Below are 17,361 nucleotides of genomic sequence, written 5' to 3'. Positions count from 1 at the left end.
AGGAATGCCTAAAGTACTTTTTTCATCTGGGGGGAACAGACAGTATTACTGAATGCAATAAGGTGTCTTCCAGCCTGCTGAAGAACAGGACTGCTTACACCTACCAAGACTAGGAGGAGCTGCTGGAAGCTTTAGGCACTGGCCTGATGGTGCAATTCTCAAAGCAAGTATCTCGGCTGCTGCTCTTAACTTCTGGTAACAAGGCTGGGAATTCTGCGGTGCTAGAAAAATGTTCAAGTGGTGCCAGCATCCCCAGGTGGGTGACTGAGCGATCCTGGCTAAGGGAAAAAGAAAAAAAAAGGTCTGGGAATTGGCAACTGTGAAACTCAGAGGGCTTGAACACAGTTTCCAGCTGATGTCTTTTCATGAAAACAGATGTTGCCAAACAAATGTGATGGTCTGCCCAGCTTGTCACTGGAAGGACTATAAACACAAGGACGCAGCTGCACCTACCAAGTGTGTCTGAACGCCAGCTCAACGGGCTGAGAATTGACTGAGGCCTCCTAGGACGTCACAAACGGCCCTTGGAGGCTTTGCAGTCAAATTGGCACGCTTCCCTCAGTCAATGACTGACCCAGACAGGCAACCGAGAGGCCAGGATTGCCCTTAAGAGCAAAATAAAACCGGTATTAATAACGCCAAGGTCAGCACGGGCGCTACTGTCCAGTCCCTGCGCGAACGCAGGCGTTAGTCCCAGGCTTCCCGCCTCTCTCTCGTCTTGCCAGTTGAGGTTCACGGGCTGAATCTTCTTCTCGGGTTGTTTGTTGTGTAATTATTCTTATAAAAGCAAATGTTTATTGATGCTCTTAGTTACGGAGATAACTATTACACCTCTAATTTCACAGCTAAACCTCACCAAATGAGAAGCCATTACTCTGATTTACTGTGGAATTAAAATTTTCTACACTCTGCCACACCTCTCACTTAATTAAATAAGGGCAGTAAAAGAAGGGAGTGCATTTTCTCCCTAATTTTTTTTTTTTTTTTGGAAAGACAACTGTCAATTACTGCAGGAAGCAAGACTTAGCCTGCATTTAAGTATGCATTTATGTTGAACGCAAACAGGCTTCCCAGCTTTACTGAGCCATTGATTAGCCTAAAAGAATGAATTTCCTGAACATTTACTTTAAAAAAAAAAAAAAGGCTTTGATACAGAATTCCCTGTCAGTATTTCCTGAGCCTGCTTTTAGGCTTTTTAGTCTAAGTAAGACTTTACTACAGACCCAAATCACCTCCTGTGATTGTGGTCCCGACTTTTGGAGGAAAAAAAAGTCATCTCAGATCGTCATCCAAAAGCACAGGATGACCAGAATTGCTGTAGGAAACGTACCCGTTTCTGCAGAGATTAAAACCTGAAATTAAGAATGCCTGCTAATGTAATTACCACAATGCCTCCAGCTTTCAATTCAAGGGAAGTGAAACCAATGAAAGTGAACCCCCAAAATAATTTTATTAAATTACTGGATGATCTATGACCAAATTTCTTGGCTCTTTCTACCCGCATTTTTCTTGTCTAAAAAATGAAATTCTGTTTACTTAGCGGTAGGATTCACTAATGCATCAGAGTCCGTTCTGTGCATTTTAAAACAAGGGGTGGCATTCCAGTTCTGTCTTACAACTTTCTAATTGTGCGTATTTAGTGGCAATAGGAAAAAAAATTAATTGTACCAGTAGTAAATTTAAGAAACTGAAAAGCAGCAGGTACCAAATGGACATTTGAAATCCTTGAATTCTGTCACTCCAACCCCTCTCTTCCTTAAGGCTGCTCTAAACACCTTCTCTCCATTTACTGCCTGGCTCAGATTACACCCAAGTGTGGTGCAAAGGCCAGGGGAACATCACAATTTCACCCATATTTTCTAGCATCTGTACTTCTTTCTTTTCCACAGGTGTTGCTATAAAGGCAAAGAGGCGCTGACCCTGAGGTCGCGTCGCGGGGCACTTAGGTGTCGGGGGACAGAAGGAGCTTAAATAACCGTGATTTGCACATATGGACCAAAGAGGACCATAGTGCAGGCATTGCTTTTTCCAAAATGAGTTTGGAAAAGAGCAAATATGTCTCCGTTCATTGCTCATTTAAACCAACTATTTTTCCCCCCTGTGTTGTTTTCCAGTAATTACTGGAACTATTTTAATCAGTTGTATGAGGAATGAAACCAACAGGACTAAACCTCTGCCTTCACGGTGTTGCTACTACTGCCAGGTTTTGTGTAAGATCACACACAGAGAAGGTATCTGGGCTCTTTCCAAACCCGAGCTGTGGGATAAACCTATTTCTCACTTTTAATTTGGTGCAGGCAATCAAAAAAGCGTGCTCTGCAACGATGCATCTAGAAATCCAGGGATTTAAAACCTCTGAAGTAGCTTGCGCTGTTCTTCTGCATTATTTCACTGTCCTGCAGTCTCTTGTTACAGGATATTTTACTTTTTTTTTCACTCAGCAATTGACCTTTATCATAATCTGCTGATGCTTTCTCCCTCACACATGCTTAATTGAGATGGCAAAGCAAATTAAAAAACGCCCCCAAACAACAGCAACAACAAAGGGTTGGTGCAGTGACACCGCACTCACGATGGCATTAGAGTATGAGCCATCTGCATGGGCGCCAAGGTGAAATTCCCATGTCAGGAGAGCTGCAGGGAGCCCACGTGCCGTCCCAGGAGAGTTTCTGAATCGCTGGCGAAACAGAAAGTAGGAGGCACTTTTTTTCTGTAGCAAAAAGCCACAAACTGCCTGTACTATATTGCACGTGACGAGGTGTAATCCATCCTTCACGCTGAACGCGTTGCAGAGCGACGGCCTGGGAACGCGGGGATTTCACGTGGGCGTTAGGAATCCTGCAGCGTCAGGAATACTGAACGGCACCAGGATCTAGAAATAACTTCTTTGCTGCGAGGATTACTTTTTGAGGTTGTCTCTTGCAGCTTCTCGAAGCCAGCCCTTACATCATCGAATGCTACAGCACGTAATATAAACCTCCTGCAAATGCTTTTGGTACTGAAGCAGAAATCGTGATAGGTCTATTGAAAAAATGAGCGAGAGGAGAGTTTTGGAAAGGAATCGAGCAGTTGGGTTTGACTTCAGTGAGGATGCAACTCCCAGAGGTGCTTCTAACCTTGTCTTCCTTAAAATAAGTAGCTTTGCTATTACCTGTTCTGTGCTTGGTAGAATTAAAAGGAGAAGTACCGCTGTTTAATTGCTCCTCTTGTCAAGCTGGGAATCCCCTTAATCCAAACGAATCTTTGAATGTCTGGTCTAAATACCACTGAGCAAAATAGCACTTTGCCAAAAAAAAAGCCTAAAAACAATGAAACAAACAAAACCCAAGCAAACAGGAGGAAAAGTGTCAATATACGTGACACCAATGTGCATTAAAGCACCACTGCATTTATTTATGCCGTTCTTTAAGGCAGCAGAACAGATCTGGTGCTGCTGCCTGCTCTCTCGCACCAACCTGTGACTCTTGATGAAGGAATGGGGTCAGCTCGCTTGCTCGCTCTCTTACATGCGTGTGCACACACACAGAGCAGATTTTTGCACTTAAGGATGTTATTTTTAATTCATGGGCAGTTCGCCCTGCCTGGAGAAGGAAGAAGGCTGTTACACAACTCCTGGTCCAAGCAGCAGCTTTGGTCTCAAAGATGCCAGGTCTTTGAATACAAGATATGGACTTATATCTTCACAGGAATATGGACAGAAAAGGTACTCGTGAATACAAGCTGTCAAGCCATAAACTAAAAGATGAGGTGTGAGAATTTGTGTCTTTTTCCAGGCACTGTTAGCCAAGGAGACTACAGTGGCATATTTATCAATTCAGGGCGTGCCCACCCACCCCTGCGACTGGCGGGTTAATTCACTGTAGGCGCCTGTGGAGCTCAGGGCATACGCTTTGCTGGGAGTCTCTCTAAAAAGCTGTCAACTTGCAATTGGTATAAAACTACTCACAGGAAAACAGCAATCCCATTTTACAGTCAGTGAATGCCACTAATGCCTTTTTACTATTGTTTTGTCACACTGTGATACGAGAGAATATATTATAACGTTAATCCTTAAGTGCCTGTGGCTGGGGACAACCAAAAATTCACCTCAGGCTATCAGGGAACGCCTGAGCTCCAGGACAACCTCTGCTGGACACGGCAGCTCTGTCCTTCTTACCTTCAGTCGCCTTGATCGTGTAGCCCTTCTCTTCGTCGGGTGGTACCTGGAGAAGCTGCATGACCCTGTCCAGCAAACCGTGGATAATCTCGAACCCCGGGCTCTTGTTGTAATAAACGGCACAGAAATGCCTGTAGTTTCTTGCACCGACATCTGGAGAAGGAAACAGTGATGTTAGCTGGGATGCTCTATCACACTTTCAACCTTGCCTTTCGCATCGGATTTCTTCTGCTGTACTGCGAGGCACCTGGGCTGAAAGGAGAAACGAGGAGGCAAAGTGGCTTCTCTGACACACTTGCTGAATCATCTGAGGAAATAACGAGATTGCTTTAACCCCCAGAAATCTCACAGTCAGAAATGTGAAGAAAGATTTCAAGTTTCCTGGGCCTCCAGCAGGAAACAGGGTTGTAACACAGAAGTATCTTCTATTCAGTGACAGGTACCCAGAAAAAACAGACTCGCCCAAGTGCAGCTATTCAGTAAGGACGAAGAAACATGCGATGCTGGTGGGAAAACTAAATATTTTTAGAACCCAGCCTTCTGAATAGCAGCTGATGCTTTTCATCATCATCTTGGACATTGCCACAACCAAGTGACAACGAAAAACGAGCTGAACTGCCCAACTCAACGAGCGTCTCCCACTCGGGAAAGTTCCTTAAGTCAAAACCCTGCCTTCTCCCTGCTCTAGGTTTTGCTGTCTTACTGATTTCATCAAAAACTCCTTGGTGAGGACTTGTGAGCTTAAATACAAGCCAAAAACTTTAGCACTCCTTGAGCCTTTCCTGAACTGTTAATATCTATCACGTAGGGAATTAGATATTATTTTAAAATTAAATTTACATCTCGTTTATTTGCTCCAACTAACCATTTAGCAGTGAAAAATTTATCGAAAACTAAACAGGGAAGCATTTACCAAGTGGCCAGAAATAACGTGGGTGAAAAAGGGCTGCCGAATGCAGGAGCAAGAGCCTGCACAAAAGGTGAATGAAAGCTTTTCTTTATGAGCCAAAAAGTCCTTCAAAACTTCTTGGCGACAGAGCTGCAGGTTCTCTCATCAGTCACGGCGAGCTGAACTTACTCTGTTCTGTCACTCGGGATCTTTATGTCGTGCCCTGACAATAACCTGCGGTGTTAAATAATGCTGGAGTCCCCAGTCCTGAAGTTAAAATGGCAACGTGGAGAAGCAAAGGCTACAGAGAAAATATCAGTAAATGTGACATCAGATTTCTGCTCTGAGCACGCTGGCTCCTCGGCCCCATCGTGTCTCCGTTTCCCAGCTCTAAGATATCAATCAGCAATTAGTCACGAGGGGTGGATAACTTATCTTCATGTCGCACTGAGCAGCAGAAGAGAAGAAATGTTTTGGCCCTTCCCTAAGACCACGTGGGCTTTGGGCTGGATGTTCGGTAGAATGATTTCCTTTTATTTTTACTTTTTTCCTGCAAGCCGTTTTACCCTAGCAGAATTTGTAACAACCACCTGAATTTAATTTCATTAGTCTGAATTTTAACTTCATTATTGTTCAGATAGCCAGCGGTGTCTTCATATCGCTACTGTGATGAGTGCGAAATAAAGCACACTCAAAAATTTTTATACCTCAGGTTTTCAGTCGTAGAAATCCTTGGTTATAAAAATCCGTGTGTTATAAAACGTACTCCTTTACCGAGTTCTGCTGCAACACGAGAAGTTCCTTCGCTACAGGCGATGGGAAGAAAAAGAAAAGCAAGCTCTGCGAACTGCAGGCAAAAGCTGGCGGCTGTTAGAAATGCTTCGGTTCCTTATAACTCACTTAAGAGATCTCTTGTGTCATGCCATGAAACATTTCTTTTTTTTTTTTTTTAAATGAGCCTGCCAAGTCCGTCAACCTAAATTACCCACATATATATATTTCTGAGACTTCAAAGGCCTTCCCAGGGATGCTGCTGAAAAACAATCCCGAGGATGGGCAGCTGCTGGGGAATCTGCCGGGCAGATAAAGCAGCGCTGTGCAGTACCCAAAATTAGAGATGCTTCGGGAAAACGACTTGGCCAGCGGAGAGGGGGGCACCTGCTCGTTTAAACTCATCTCTCTGCCTCACAAAAATCCCTATTTTCCGCACTGAACGGTTTGGAAAACCGCTTCGAAGTACGGCGGCAGCCGCGCTCACAAATGATGTAAATCGTGCTAAACGCGTGTTCTCTGCCATCACCAGTCGGAGGTGATTTTTTTTTAATGGATTAATTTCTTTCCTTGTGGTGAAAGGAGAGAAAAAGGGTATTTTCTGTTAGGACTGGTGATAGGAAGCGGTGATTTTTGGGATGAACTCATCTAACTGTCCTCCCAGGAGTGACTCTCTGGTGTTAGGAGCTCGCCACGCAAACGTATTCCAAACCGGCGCATTTCCTCCCGCCTCGAGCAGAAACGTCTCTGCTCCCATTCGGTTCCATTTACCAGAACTAAATCTGGCGCACGTTTTGCTCATTTAGGACGTCAAACCTTCCTGCCAGATCCGTCTGGAGAGAAGCACGGTCAGTTCACCTTGGCAGAAGGTATTTTATTAAAACCCAGCGCGTTTCAAAGAGCTGGGTCCGTTCACACATGAATGACTGCAGGATGCCATTTCACATACAGTTAGTATCAGTACTCCTTTGACCCAGGCTTTTTAAATTATTAATTGGCAATTCTGCATGCCGAAATCATGAAATAATAAAATTAAATTAGTCAGTCTGATGACATAAGCGTTCTGCAGGAAATCTCATTCCATATGTGAGGGGACAACCCCAGGTTGTTCAGCGGTTGCAGAGTTACCAGTTCTTGCTTTCTCCCCTTGCAAACTGCTCATTGGGCAACTTTGATTTCTTTTTCTTTGGAAATGAATTTGGGAAAGACAGTAGTTATTCTAAACACAACCTGAAAGCCAATCTCAGACACCGTTCAGAGCCTGCGAGCGCTCGGCCCACGAGAGGGCTGCCCGAGGGCACAGCGTGCAGAGCTCCTGCCCCAGGAGTCTGCATCGAAAGCTTTCGAGAGCTACGCACGAAATAAAAGTAGAATCGAACTTGCAAATTTTATAAAGCCAGACTGAATGAGCTGCTTAATCCAAGAGAAACAGCCCTGCTCTCGCTGACGCGGTTCTGCCAGCTGTAGCACGGGCTTGTTTTCTAACTGCACGCCCCACGAGGAACGAGCTGCACCACCAAACTGTCTGCATTTAATAATTTAAAAAAAAAAAAGGCTATGCGGTTTGCTAAAATGGGTAATTTTGCTCAGCAAGGCTTTTTTTTTTTTTTTAAAAGTAATCTACAAATTAAATTCATCACCAAAGCAATTTACTTGCCATTTTGTTTATGCCTTATATAAACCTTTGTTTTGCAGAGCCCAGATACCTTCAGACACAACCACTAAAATCTGAAACCAGATAATGGAATAACAGAACCATTTCTGCTGCCGAATTTGAAGTGATGTCAGCCTTTTTCAGAGAGGCAAAACTTCGGAGTTGTAACTCCGTGTACATGCACTTCCCAAAAGTTGTACCTTCTACGCTCCTTCTCCCCAATATGCTATACAGAAAGAAATGAATCAGTGTATTTTAGACACATTTTTAACGTTTAAAAATAAATGTTTATAGTTCGTTTTACTCTGCGCTTTTTCCAGATAAGAAAGATAATTTGAAATTTTGATCCTGCAGAGTGAAATCAGCGCAAAGAGGCCCCAAAACACAGGAGGGATTTCAGGGAAGCTTTTGAAAAGGGAACGAACTGCTTGGGCCGCTTCACGCAAAACAATTAAGGTTACAGGACAACTCAAAGGCAGTCACGCTTCCTTCGCGTTGTTGGATGAGGTGGAAAGGAAAATCTTGTTGTAGATGAGAGGGGAAATTTTATACTGCCGAGCTTTTTTTTAATCTATTCCTACAGCCTCGCTCTGTTCTTTACCCCATATCTGTGCTACTGATCGCGGTCTCTGTATTGGTTGTCGGTTTTGCAGAAGGTAATTTTGGAGAACAAAGACAAACAGTCCTGTAGCAGTTTTCCCTCATGGGAAGTACTTTTCTCTCACGGGTTACATGCCAGGAACCCTAGATTAAGAGCAAGTAAGAATGGGTGCATCGATGTCAGCGACCCGGAGCAGGTCCTTTTTCGGTGACAAATCGCCTCACGTTTATCCTGGCAGTGTTCCTGACAGATTTTAAGGGGTGTGTAGATGCCTGAAACTATTTGCAGCACACCTACGTGCACTTTTGGGAGGGCATTTAAAATCACTCTAAAATCTAGTCTATTGTGGCAATCTCTCACCTGATGCACAAGGGAAATAAAGAATCATTGTAGTATGTAACAACTTTCTGACAAAAGAAATACAGATGTAGGTAGTAATGCCATTCGGAATGTCAACAGATTTCCATTATGAAAGATTCTGAAGATCCTTCCCTTACCTGTATTAGGATCTTTCACTACAATGTCAGAAATCTCAAAGAGTTTGAGAGGCAGGGGCATCTTTCGGTTGGCAGCGATGGTTTTCAGGAGCCCAGGAAGGAGGGTTGTACGTGCCACCTGCAGGACAAACACGGATTCTGCAAGTGAAACAGCTCATGTTCCCTTCCTTACATTTTTAATTTTAATTTTTCTCATTTGTGACAAGAGTTTAAAATTAGTCAGGTGCAAGTGCTGTGCTTATGTTCAAGCATCTTTGCTTCAGAGTTATTAAACTTGGAAATGGATGTTCTCTGCACCTTCCTTCTGTGTTTCCCGTGAGCTTAAAAATGGGCGTCGTTTCACAGATGCAGAGTAGAAAAACAACACCGAAAGAAGGGCAAAAAAATCCCCACAGGTTTAATACCACTTATGCAAAGGGCAAACAGTAAGTGCTATTTGGGAATATGAAGTGCTAACTGAAATATTATTTTGATACCTCCTGATGTTAATCAGTGATGGAGGATACGCTTTTAGGTATTTTCAGAATTGCTGAGCTCTCACTCTCTGCTGTGGCAAAGACTGAATAATCTAGGAATGAGTATTTAAATACTTTAAGCAATACACTATTAAAAATTTAAAAAAAACCCAAAAAACGTTTTCTCTCCAGAGCTCAGGAACTTTGGGTCTGGTAGCTCCATTTGAACAGAACGGCTTTTCGAACTGCGGGAGTTGATCAACCATCTGGGATTTTCTGTAATAAAATGGCTCAGTATTGCCACGTGCTGTCATACCGAGCAGGGCATTTTATTTTATTGACAAGCTGATAGTATTTCACACCCAATAAGGTATTTCTTAGTGAAGGAGCAGCAGCAGATGACGCTAGCAGGCTTAGCACTGAAACAGGCACAGCCTCTTTAACGCAGGAAAAGCAGCTCCATCAGTTTTCTTCCCTGTTGGTTCACTTGTCTCCTCCGTAAATACAGAATCTGTGACGCCATCGCTCTGAAAATCTGACCCCAGTTCTCTCACCTGGAATTCTGCAGTTTTGGGGTTTGCTATGCGCACGGCTTTCGTTGCAGAGATATCCACGCCGAGTTTATCCGCGATGTCTTCTTGAGAACACTGAGAGGGAGAGGCAAAAAAAAAACCCCACAGAGGTCAATTAGTTAAAAGGGACAGTGAGCCGGGGTGAAATCTGATCTGGAGAATAAACAATGCTCCCATGTGCAACTGCCCCTCAGAATATAAAAAATTAAGCCCCAGTCTTGTAGATAAAGCTGTTTGCCTTCTCAGTCTTAAATGTTAATTAAGAACCGAAACAAAGAAAAAAATGAAAAGGAAAAAAAAAGGAAAAGGAAAAAAAAAGGAAAAGAAAAGAAAAAAAATGGAAAAGAAAAAAATAGGAAAAGAAAAAAAATGGAAAAGAAAAAAAAAAGGCATAGATTGCTGTTTTAGAACCTGAGGATCCTGCGCCCTGACTTGCAGTGGGCTCAGTATTTTTATTCTGGAAATAGCACTGGTGCTCGGAGCTTTCTCACAATGGGAACAACCCCGTGGGGGCTACACAGAGAAAGTCAAATGCTGTCTGTGAACAAGAGGTCCGGTGGCCCAGCCTCCGATTTTCAGAGCTGGGTAAGGATTCTCAGAGCTCGCTGTTGTTGGTTTCCTTTGTTTTAGTGCTGGACTCTTTCTACAGCCCTTGTTCTCAAGGTGTATTGTTAAGCGGCTCAGCAAAGCAGTGCACACGATGACGTCTGTGTACGTGCAGCACTACAGATTTCCAGGTTTTATTAATGTGTTAAAGAAACCAATCGCAGACCAGGCATGTCACTGAGGATTTGTCACCATGCTGCAGTCTCCCAGAGGTACTCCTGGCAGTGTGACAGACCAGATGTGAGGAAAATGAGTAGATGACGCCACCTGAAAAGTGGATTATTGAATAAAAAAAAAATACAGTCTAAATGAACGCTGCTCTTAGGAGGAGAACTGCATTAAACGCTTTTCAGACGTGTACCTAGTGCACAGTCTGTTGCTGTGATTTAACTAAATGCATTTTGGCTAAACTGCAGCTCCTCGGAGAAAGCAGCGTTCTTGCGTACAAATAAAATTTGGGGCTCAAACCGAGAAAGAGATTGTGTGCACAAGTACACACGCAGCGGTTGCCACATAACCCTGAACCACAGGATGGTGCAGCATAAATGGTGTCTGTCCCCGTCACAGGCCTCGCAAAGGGTTGGTGACACAGCAGAAATGCAAATATGTAACGTGATGCACTGTGTGATCTTCAAAAATTCCGCTGCTGCACTCCACAAGGGTCCTCAGCAGTGTAATATATATAATATCTTTCAGCATTTTACCTATCTGGTGCTGAAAAAAAAGAACTGTATCTATTTATGACTAAAGAAACTCTCTGAAGGCCTGACCATATGATACGTATCACTGCCCCAAAACAGTATTACCACAGGTTGTCAGAATATCTTTGTCAAATACTAGCGCTGCAGGAAGTAATACTAGTTATTGCCCTGGTTATTTAGATGAGTTACTAACAAAATATTACAACTGAAATATATTTTTCAGACATTAGAATGTCCAAAGTTTGCTTTTGAAGCTGCATAAAATCTGAAGGTGTTAAAATTTTCTTCGGTCCGTTCGGATTGCCAGCTTTGGTTGTAACACTTGAACTTTTCAAAGGCGTGGAAGTGTTTTAGGAGCCTGCACCGTTTTGTTGTAAAATCTTGGGAGTAAATTATCAAAAAGTAATCGGTGATCAGGTAACTATCTCTTAAAAGGTTGTGTACTTTCAGGGATATGTATAGATAGATAGATATATACACAGTTCTGGCCACCTAGTGAGTTAGAACTCACTAGTTCAGGAAAAGGTTGAGAAGTTCCACAGATATTTTAACAGAGCATGTGACAGTAGCTCCCCATGTGTTAAAATGTCTACAAATTGCATTTTAAGGCAGAGGTTTTGAGCAGATCTTGCAAAAGAAAGGATTTTCTAAAATGTATACTGTATTTTCACTAGCTCACTCTGCCAGTCTCCACACACAGACAGTTACCCGACACATTTGGAGGGTAGGGCTGTGTACTTAACTTTTTTTTTTTAAATTTTTTTAAATAGTAGATCCAGTTCACGGCTATGGCAAAAAGGCACAAGCAAGTGGCTGTGCCAAAGGTGGTGTTTCCTCCTGAACCTTTTCTTTCAGCGAAAAAATCCTGCTGCAAAATTTCTGCATTAGAAATTAGGCCGGTCTCAGGAGAGCCTTGCTTTCTTACAACTTCATCCTGCTGAGGCACGCTAAAACCCGCGCTTCAGCAGCTATTTTCGCCTCTGTGCTTAGACCCACACGCCACATTAACAGGGACTTGTTACACTTCTCTGACCTACAAACTCACAAAACATTATTCCCAAGCGCTAGCTAACAGCCATCTGCCAAAACAGTAACAGAAAAATACTGGGGCGTTTCTACAACATATCCTCAGACCATCTTCCGCAGTTTTGGCTGCCTCGCCGTTCCAACCCGCAACTATGAAAATATACGAAATCAATATATACCAGGGCGAAAGTGAGTGCTTCGGTGAATCCGGCAGCTGCCAAGTCCAGTCTCAGGAGTTCTGTGAGCTTGTTGAGCGGGAGCTAAAAGGAAACAAAAAAAACTTTTCAGCTGCCACCTCAACCCACTTTTCTCTTCTTTCCCGAGGTGATTCTGCTGTTACATTACGGTGGATTCACTAGGGAGGTACCATGCTTGGGCTTAAAATTTCCAAAAGCATCAGCCAGCTGCCTTTAGGCTTGCCTGAGGAAATGAATCTCCCAATTAGAGATTTAATACGGGCTCCCTGCTTAAACCCTGTCTTTTTTCAAGGACCAGCAACCACTGGTCTTGGACTTATTCAAATCAGCGGGGCATCTGGTTTGTATCCCACCCGTGGTAAATACTTCTCAAGGCAAAGCATGTCAAAATATTTAATTCCTAGGTTCTGTTTTCCCCAAAGCCCTTCTGGCATGCACTAGTCATTTACCGACAACAGAGCGCTTATTTGAAGGGGCAATCTTACTTGATTAGCTATGGTGTACGTTTTCGGAATAGTCATCTGAATGTTGTTATAGCCATAAGCTATTGCTGCATCTTCTACGATATCACAGGCATGGATAATGTCCGCTCGGGTGGGAGGGATTTCGATCTCCAGGCTGTTCCCGTTCCCCGTGACGTGCGAAGTCAAACACATCCGAGTCAGCAGCTTCGCGAGGCTCGACGGGGTTTCACTGAAACAAGACAAGAGAGCGGTCATGTATAGATCTCGCCTTCTAGCCGCTGGCTTTTTAGAGTAATCGCTGTTTGCACCGCGTTGCCTTCCTTGCTGCCGAATCTTCAGACCAGAACCAGCTCAGATCCTGACTCTGGAGACGGGCATTTTTGTTTACTTCGTGACACTTGGGCGAGGCCATAAAGAATCATTCGCTTTCCTTGAAAACAGGGTTAGATGTCTGAGAGAACTGAGCTAATTACTCAAGAGAAGCCCTGAAGTTTTGCTAAATTAAAATAAATAAATAATTCACACCGTATAAACATTTTCAAAACAATGCAATAATCTATGTTTTCCGGTACCCTTTTCATGATTAATATTATGAGTAAACCCGATGTTTTCATTTGCAATAACCCACCTGATTCCTATTTTCTTGTTAATGAGGTCAGGTTTCACCTTCTCTTTTCGGTAAGCCAGTTCCTAAAAAGCAAGACAAAACCTTTCAGCATATGCAATACCTACCTAAAAGGATTCAATTCTGATGTCTTGGTAATGTTAAGCTTCTTCTAATTACGATACTAAAAGGACATCCGCGGAAGACAAGAGTAGAATATTAGGCTAAGGTGAATATTTTAATGGATTTAACAACAGGATTCTTGAAAACATACAGTATGTGCTGCAAAAGCTGTTCTCAGTTAAACAAGAAGCTTGACTGCAGCATGAAATCCCCGTTATTGAAACTTCCGATAATTTCTGATATAAGCAAGTAAGAGAGTTTCTCAAAGTTTCCAGTCCCCAGTTCACCTGAAGTCAAAGCCCTAAAGCAGTGAATGCTCATGCATGAGGTCTCATGGTCTAGGACAGATCAAATGACTTTTAGGAGGAAAAGGAAAGAAAACTTTCTATTTCCGTGTCGGCACAGAAATATCTGCTGATACTTTACTTAGAAGGTTTGCGATGTCATTAAGAGACTTATTTTGTATGCCTTCACTTAGGTGTTTCTGAACTTCCAGACATACAAAGCCTTAAAAGCCTTAGCACCTAAAACTCCGGGGATTTTTTGCTCTGTTTTACATAGGCAAGCTACTTTGGTTAACACAGACATTTCTGGTTTGTTGGGTAGCTCTTCAGGATCTTAGGTTTTTCCAAAGATAAAAAGCTAAAATATCACGAGAAAAACTTCCTGTAAAAATAAGATTCTTTCCCTCTAAACAGTTTGTACGTGCTTGATGCATCTGATTTTACGAGCTCAACCAGATCTCTGTTTATCTCCAGCGACTTTCAGGAAACAAAAGGAATTGCTTCCTTTATACTTACTAGAACAAAACAGTAAAGACTCCGTCACTGCGGAGACCTCTGCCTGCAGACAAACCTGCGCTGGAAGTCGCCATCCTGCCTTAGAGGCCTTTATAACGTCGGAGTCTAACAAGTGCAAGACTGAAAAGTGCAGCGTTTCAAGGTTGTTTTAAGAGAAGGGCATTAAAGCTTCCAGATCTGATAAGCGAGTTATGCTGAGGCTGGTTTCAGTTGTCCACTGGTTTCAGCCCCAAGGACCTCTTCCTGCACTCGTTTCTCCCGATTTGGAACGCGTCGGTTTTAAAAGGCTTTCGACGCAGATTGTGACCTTTGATTGCAATCTCGACTTGTTCCTGAAAAAGTTCATATTGCAGGAACTCTAAACCACGGCAGTGGTTACCCCTCACCGCTTTAAACCTCACCCTTCTTTGTGGAGCACCAGGCTATGGGGCAGGGTGACTGCATTTTTAGCCTTATCATAACCGAGTGGAGCTTCAGAAGGAGGTTCCTAGGAAAGGGGACGCTGCAGTTCTTTTTCACGGGGCTAGAAACCGCCTGACTCACTAATATACAGACTTTGTGTAGGTAAAATCCTTTCCCTAAGGACACTGAGACACCCTGGCACTGTGCTTACCGGATAGACGTGCGTCTTCCCATTAGGACAAACTACTTCTGCTGCTTCAACGCTGAGAGAGAGACACAAAAACAGAAGTAACAACTTTTTTTTTTACACACGGCGCAAAGGGAACGGCTTTCTGACCGGAGATTTATACTCACCTGAATGGCTTCTCACAATATTCACTGAACATCGTGACTATAATATCAAGAACAATTTTTGCCTACAAAATAAAGATAATAATCACATTGAGATCTGTCACCTAATTGTGCTGAAGTAGACAAAATAACAAAAATATAGGGGAAAAAGCTTGTCTTACACTCTCTTAGCTCAGTTCTAGTCTAAGTCTATTTCTAATTCTATTATATTTAATAACAACCAAATCCTAGCAGTCTAGAATACAAGACTGGATTTTGAAAAATGCTTTTCTTCTGCTGCAGAAACATTTAAGCAAAAACTTGACATCTTTGGTTTTCAAGGTTCTGAAGCGTTTGCGTATCTTTGCTAAACTCTGTTCTGAAGATACACAGGGTCTTTATTACCAGTTGGAGCCGGGTTTTCCCAGGTGTCATCCCAATTAGTCCCTTCACTGAACTTCAGGTGTGAATGTAGAGGCTGAAGGGCCGTGCACTGTTCAGTTATATATTATCAAATAACCTCAGCTGCAAATCCTTTTGTTTCCCAGGGAATATTTTAAGAGAACAGAATTGTCAGATGCAGGTCGACTTCTCAATCTACCAGCGTTGTTTCTTTGATGCCTCACGGTATCACGTCCCCCAGGTACACAGAACAGCGCTGGTTTTATCTTTACTATCAAGGCACGCAGTAGCAAACAGCTGTTATTTATGAATTTGCTCAGAATCCACTCCCCAGCGCACAGATTTATTCGGGTGGTTAACACCACTGGGTGGTAGGGCGAGTTAAAAGTGGTTTTGCTCTTAAGCATCGAGGCACAGGCTTTAAGGGAACTATCAACGAGCGCCCAACCTCTACTCAAGAGCAGGCAATTATAACTGCTCGGCTTTCATGCTTCGGCTTTCAGTTATAGAATTTGCATATGGAAAGACTTCGATTTGACAATTATTTGCATGGCAGCCCTGCCTGAAAAAGATAACTGAGAAGAAAAAGCGTCGTCTTCCTTCCCTCAGCACAAATTTTAAGCAGGAGACAAAATGATTCTTTACTAAGGGTATTTCTGGCTAAACAGGCAGTCTTCGTCAATTCTACTCGTTTCGAAGCCTTTTGGATTTAGAAAAAGTGCTCGACAACAAAGCAGCTCCTAGTTTTTACTTCAGTTTTTTCTTGTGCAAACTGAGCACTGAGCGTCAACGTAAAGACGCAGCAAACCCCAAATCCAGTGAAAATACAACCCTGGCTGTAGAGCAAGCCTCAAACTGTGTGGAGGGAATTGCACACAGTCCTACAGCTTATCCTGCCCTTTGGAAATGGGACGTTGGCTCCAAGAAGTAGATGACCCAAAGGAAAACCAAGGATATTACAGCCCATCAAAAGCAGGAAAGATTAATTTACCTTTGTAAGATCTGTGCCCGTACATTCAATAAACACATTTCTGGTCTTTACGCTTATTTTTGTGTGATCACCTGAAACACGCGAAGACAAAAAACACGTGAAGAAATGGTATTGCTTTTCTCGACTGCACCAACAGCCACAACTCCTACCAGAACAGCAGCTCTTTTTATAGTCAAATTTATGAAGCAGAAAGGAGAAAGACCAGGGTTATGCTTTACACTGAAAGACGCACATATCTACAGGTATCTGGGCATCCAGCTGAAGCAGCAAACGAGCAGAAGAGCAGCCACCTCCTGGCCGCAAAGTGGTTCTGCACCTTCCGAGCACCTCATCTCCCCTGGCTTTGGGTAAATGTTTGCTGCGCGTTAAGAAAGCAGCCTTGCACAGGGATATGTTGTATGAAATGGGTTTTAATAAAAAGTCGTTTAGATCGATGAACATCCATAGCTGCTTCTGTTTGACCCAGAGCAGGCCATTTGGCTTTGGTGTTTTGGTTTCCTACCCAAGAAACTAGGGGACAGCTACACTGGAAGATCAGCATGCTGAAGATCCGAAGACCGAGGGATCTTGTATCGCCTTCCTTTTTTCTGTGCCTCTGTGCAGAAGGAATGTATTTCTGGGCTCGCTTCAAAGCAAATACAACCTTTCACTTACTTAAGTGCTTGTAGATAATCCCAAACCAGGCAATAGAGGTGTTTACATTTCGTTATCTGTTTAAAAACTACTTTTAACCTGGAAGCTTCTCTCAAATACTCTTCTTTAAAATAGAGGTATTAAACTTAGCTTTAATGTTTTTAATTGAGAAAATGTAAGCAACGCGCCAAGCTTATGCAAGGAACACACCAAAGGTGGAATGAGCCCAACAAAGCAGGATCTGAAACCGTGGTTGTCACGTTAGCTTTAATGTTTTTAATTGAGAAAATGTAGAAAACATGCCAAGCTTAGGCAAGGAACACACCAAAGGTGGAATGAGCCTAACAAAGAAGGATCTGAAACAGTGGTTGTCACCGCCCTCACTACAGAACAGTTCTTACCAGTCCCTGCCACAGAGTTTGAGCTGTCTTCTCAGAAGATTTGGGTTAGCTCTTTAAGATATGGTTAAGATCAGTTAGGACCTACA

General features: G+C 43.0%; 1 protein-coding gene across 1 annotated transcript in view; it reads right to left on the bottom strand.

Moving 5' to 3' along the window:
• Positions 1–17,361, bottom strand: part of FARSB (phenylalanyl-tRNA synthetase, beta subunit) — a gene marked incomplete at its 5' end in the record, with an annotated part of 27,221 nt that overhangs the window by 6,335 nt on the left and 3,525 nt on the right. The window contains 9 exons of the mRNA XM_009869274.1: positions 4,157–4,309; positions 8,569–8,686; positions 9,578–9,670; positions 12,108–12,188; positions 12,611–12,818; positions 13,218–13,279; positions 14,730–14,781; positions 14,873–14,934; positions 16,242–16,312. Coding sequence (XP_009867576.1) covers positions 4,157–4,309; positions 8,569–8,686; positions 9,578–9,670; positions 12,108–12,188; positions 12,611–12,818; positions 13,218–13,279; positions 14,730–14,781; positions 14,873–14,934; positions 16,242–16,312 — 900 coding nt within the window. The remainder of the gene's footprint in view (positions 1–4,156; positions 4,310–8,568; positions 8,687–9,577; positions 9,671–12,107; positions 12,189–12,610; positions 12,819–13,217; positions 13,280–14,729; positions 14,782–14,872; positions 14,935–16,241; positions 16,313–17,361) is intronic.

The sequence above is a fragment of the Apaloderma vittatum genome, unplaced genomic scaffold (genome assembly GCF_000703405.1).
Source record: "Apaloderma vittatum isolate BGI_N311 unplaced genomic scaffold, ASM70340v1 scaffold22495, whole genome shotgun sequence".
Classification (NCBI taxonomy): Eukaryota; Metazoa; Chordata; class Aves; order Trogoniformes; family Trogonidae; genus Apaloderma; species Apaloderma vittatum.
Note: the sequence above shows the minus strand (reverse complement) of the source record. Positions and strands in the feature narration are given on the sequence as shown.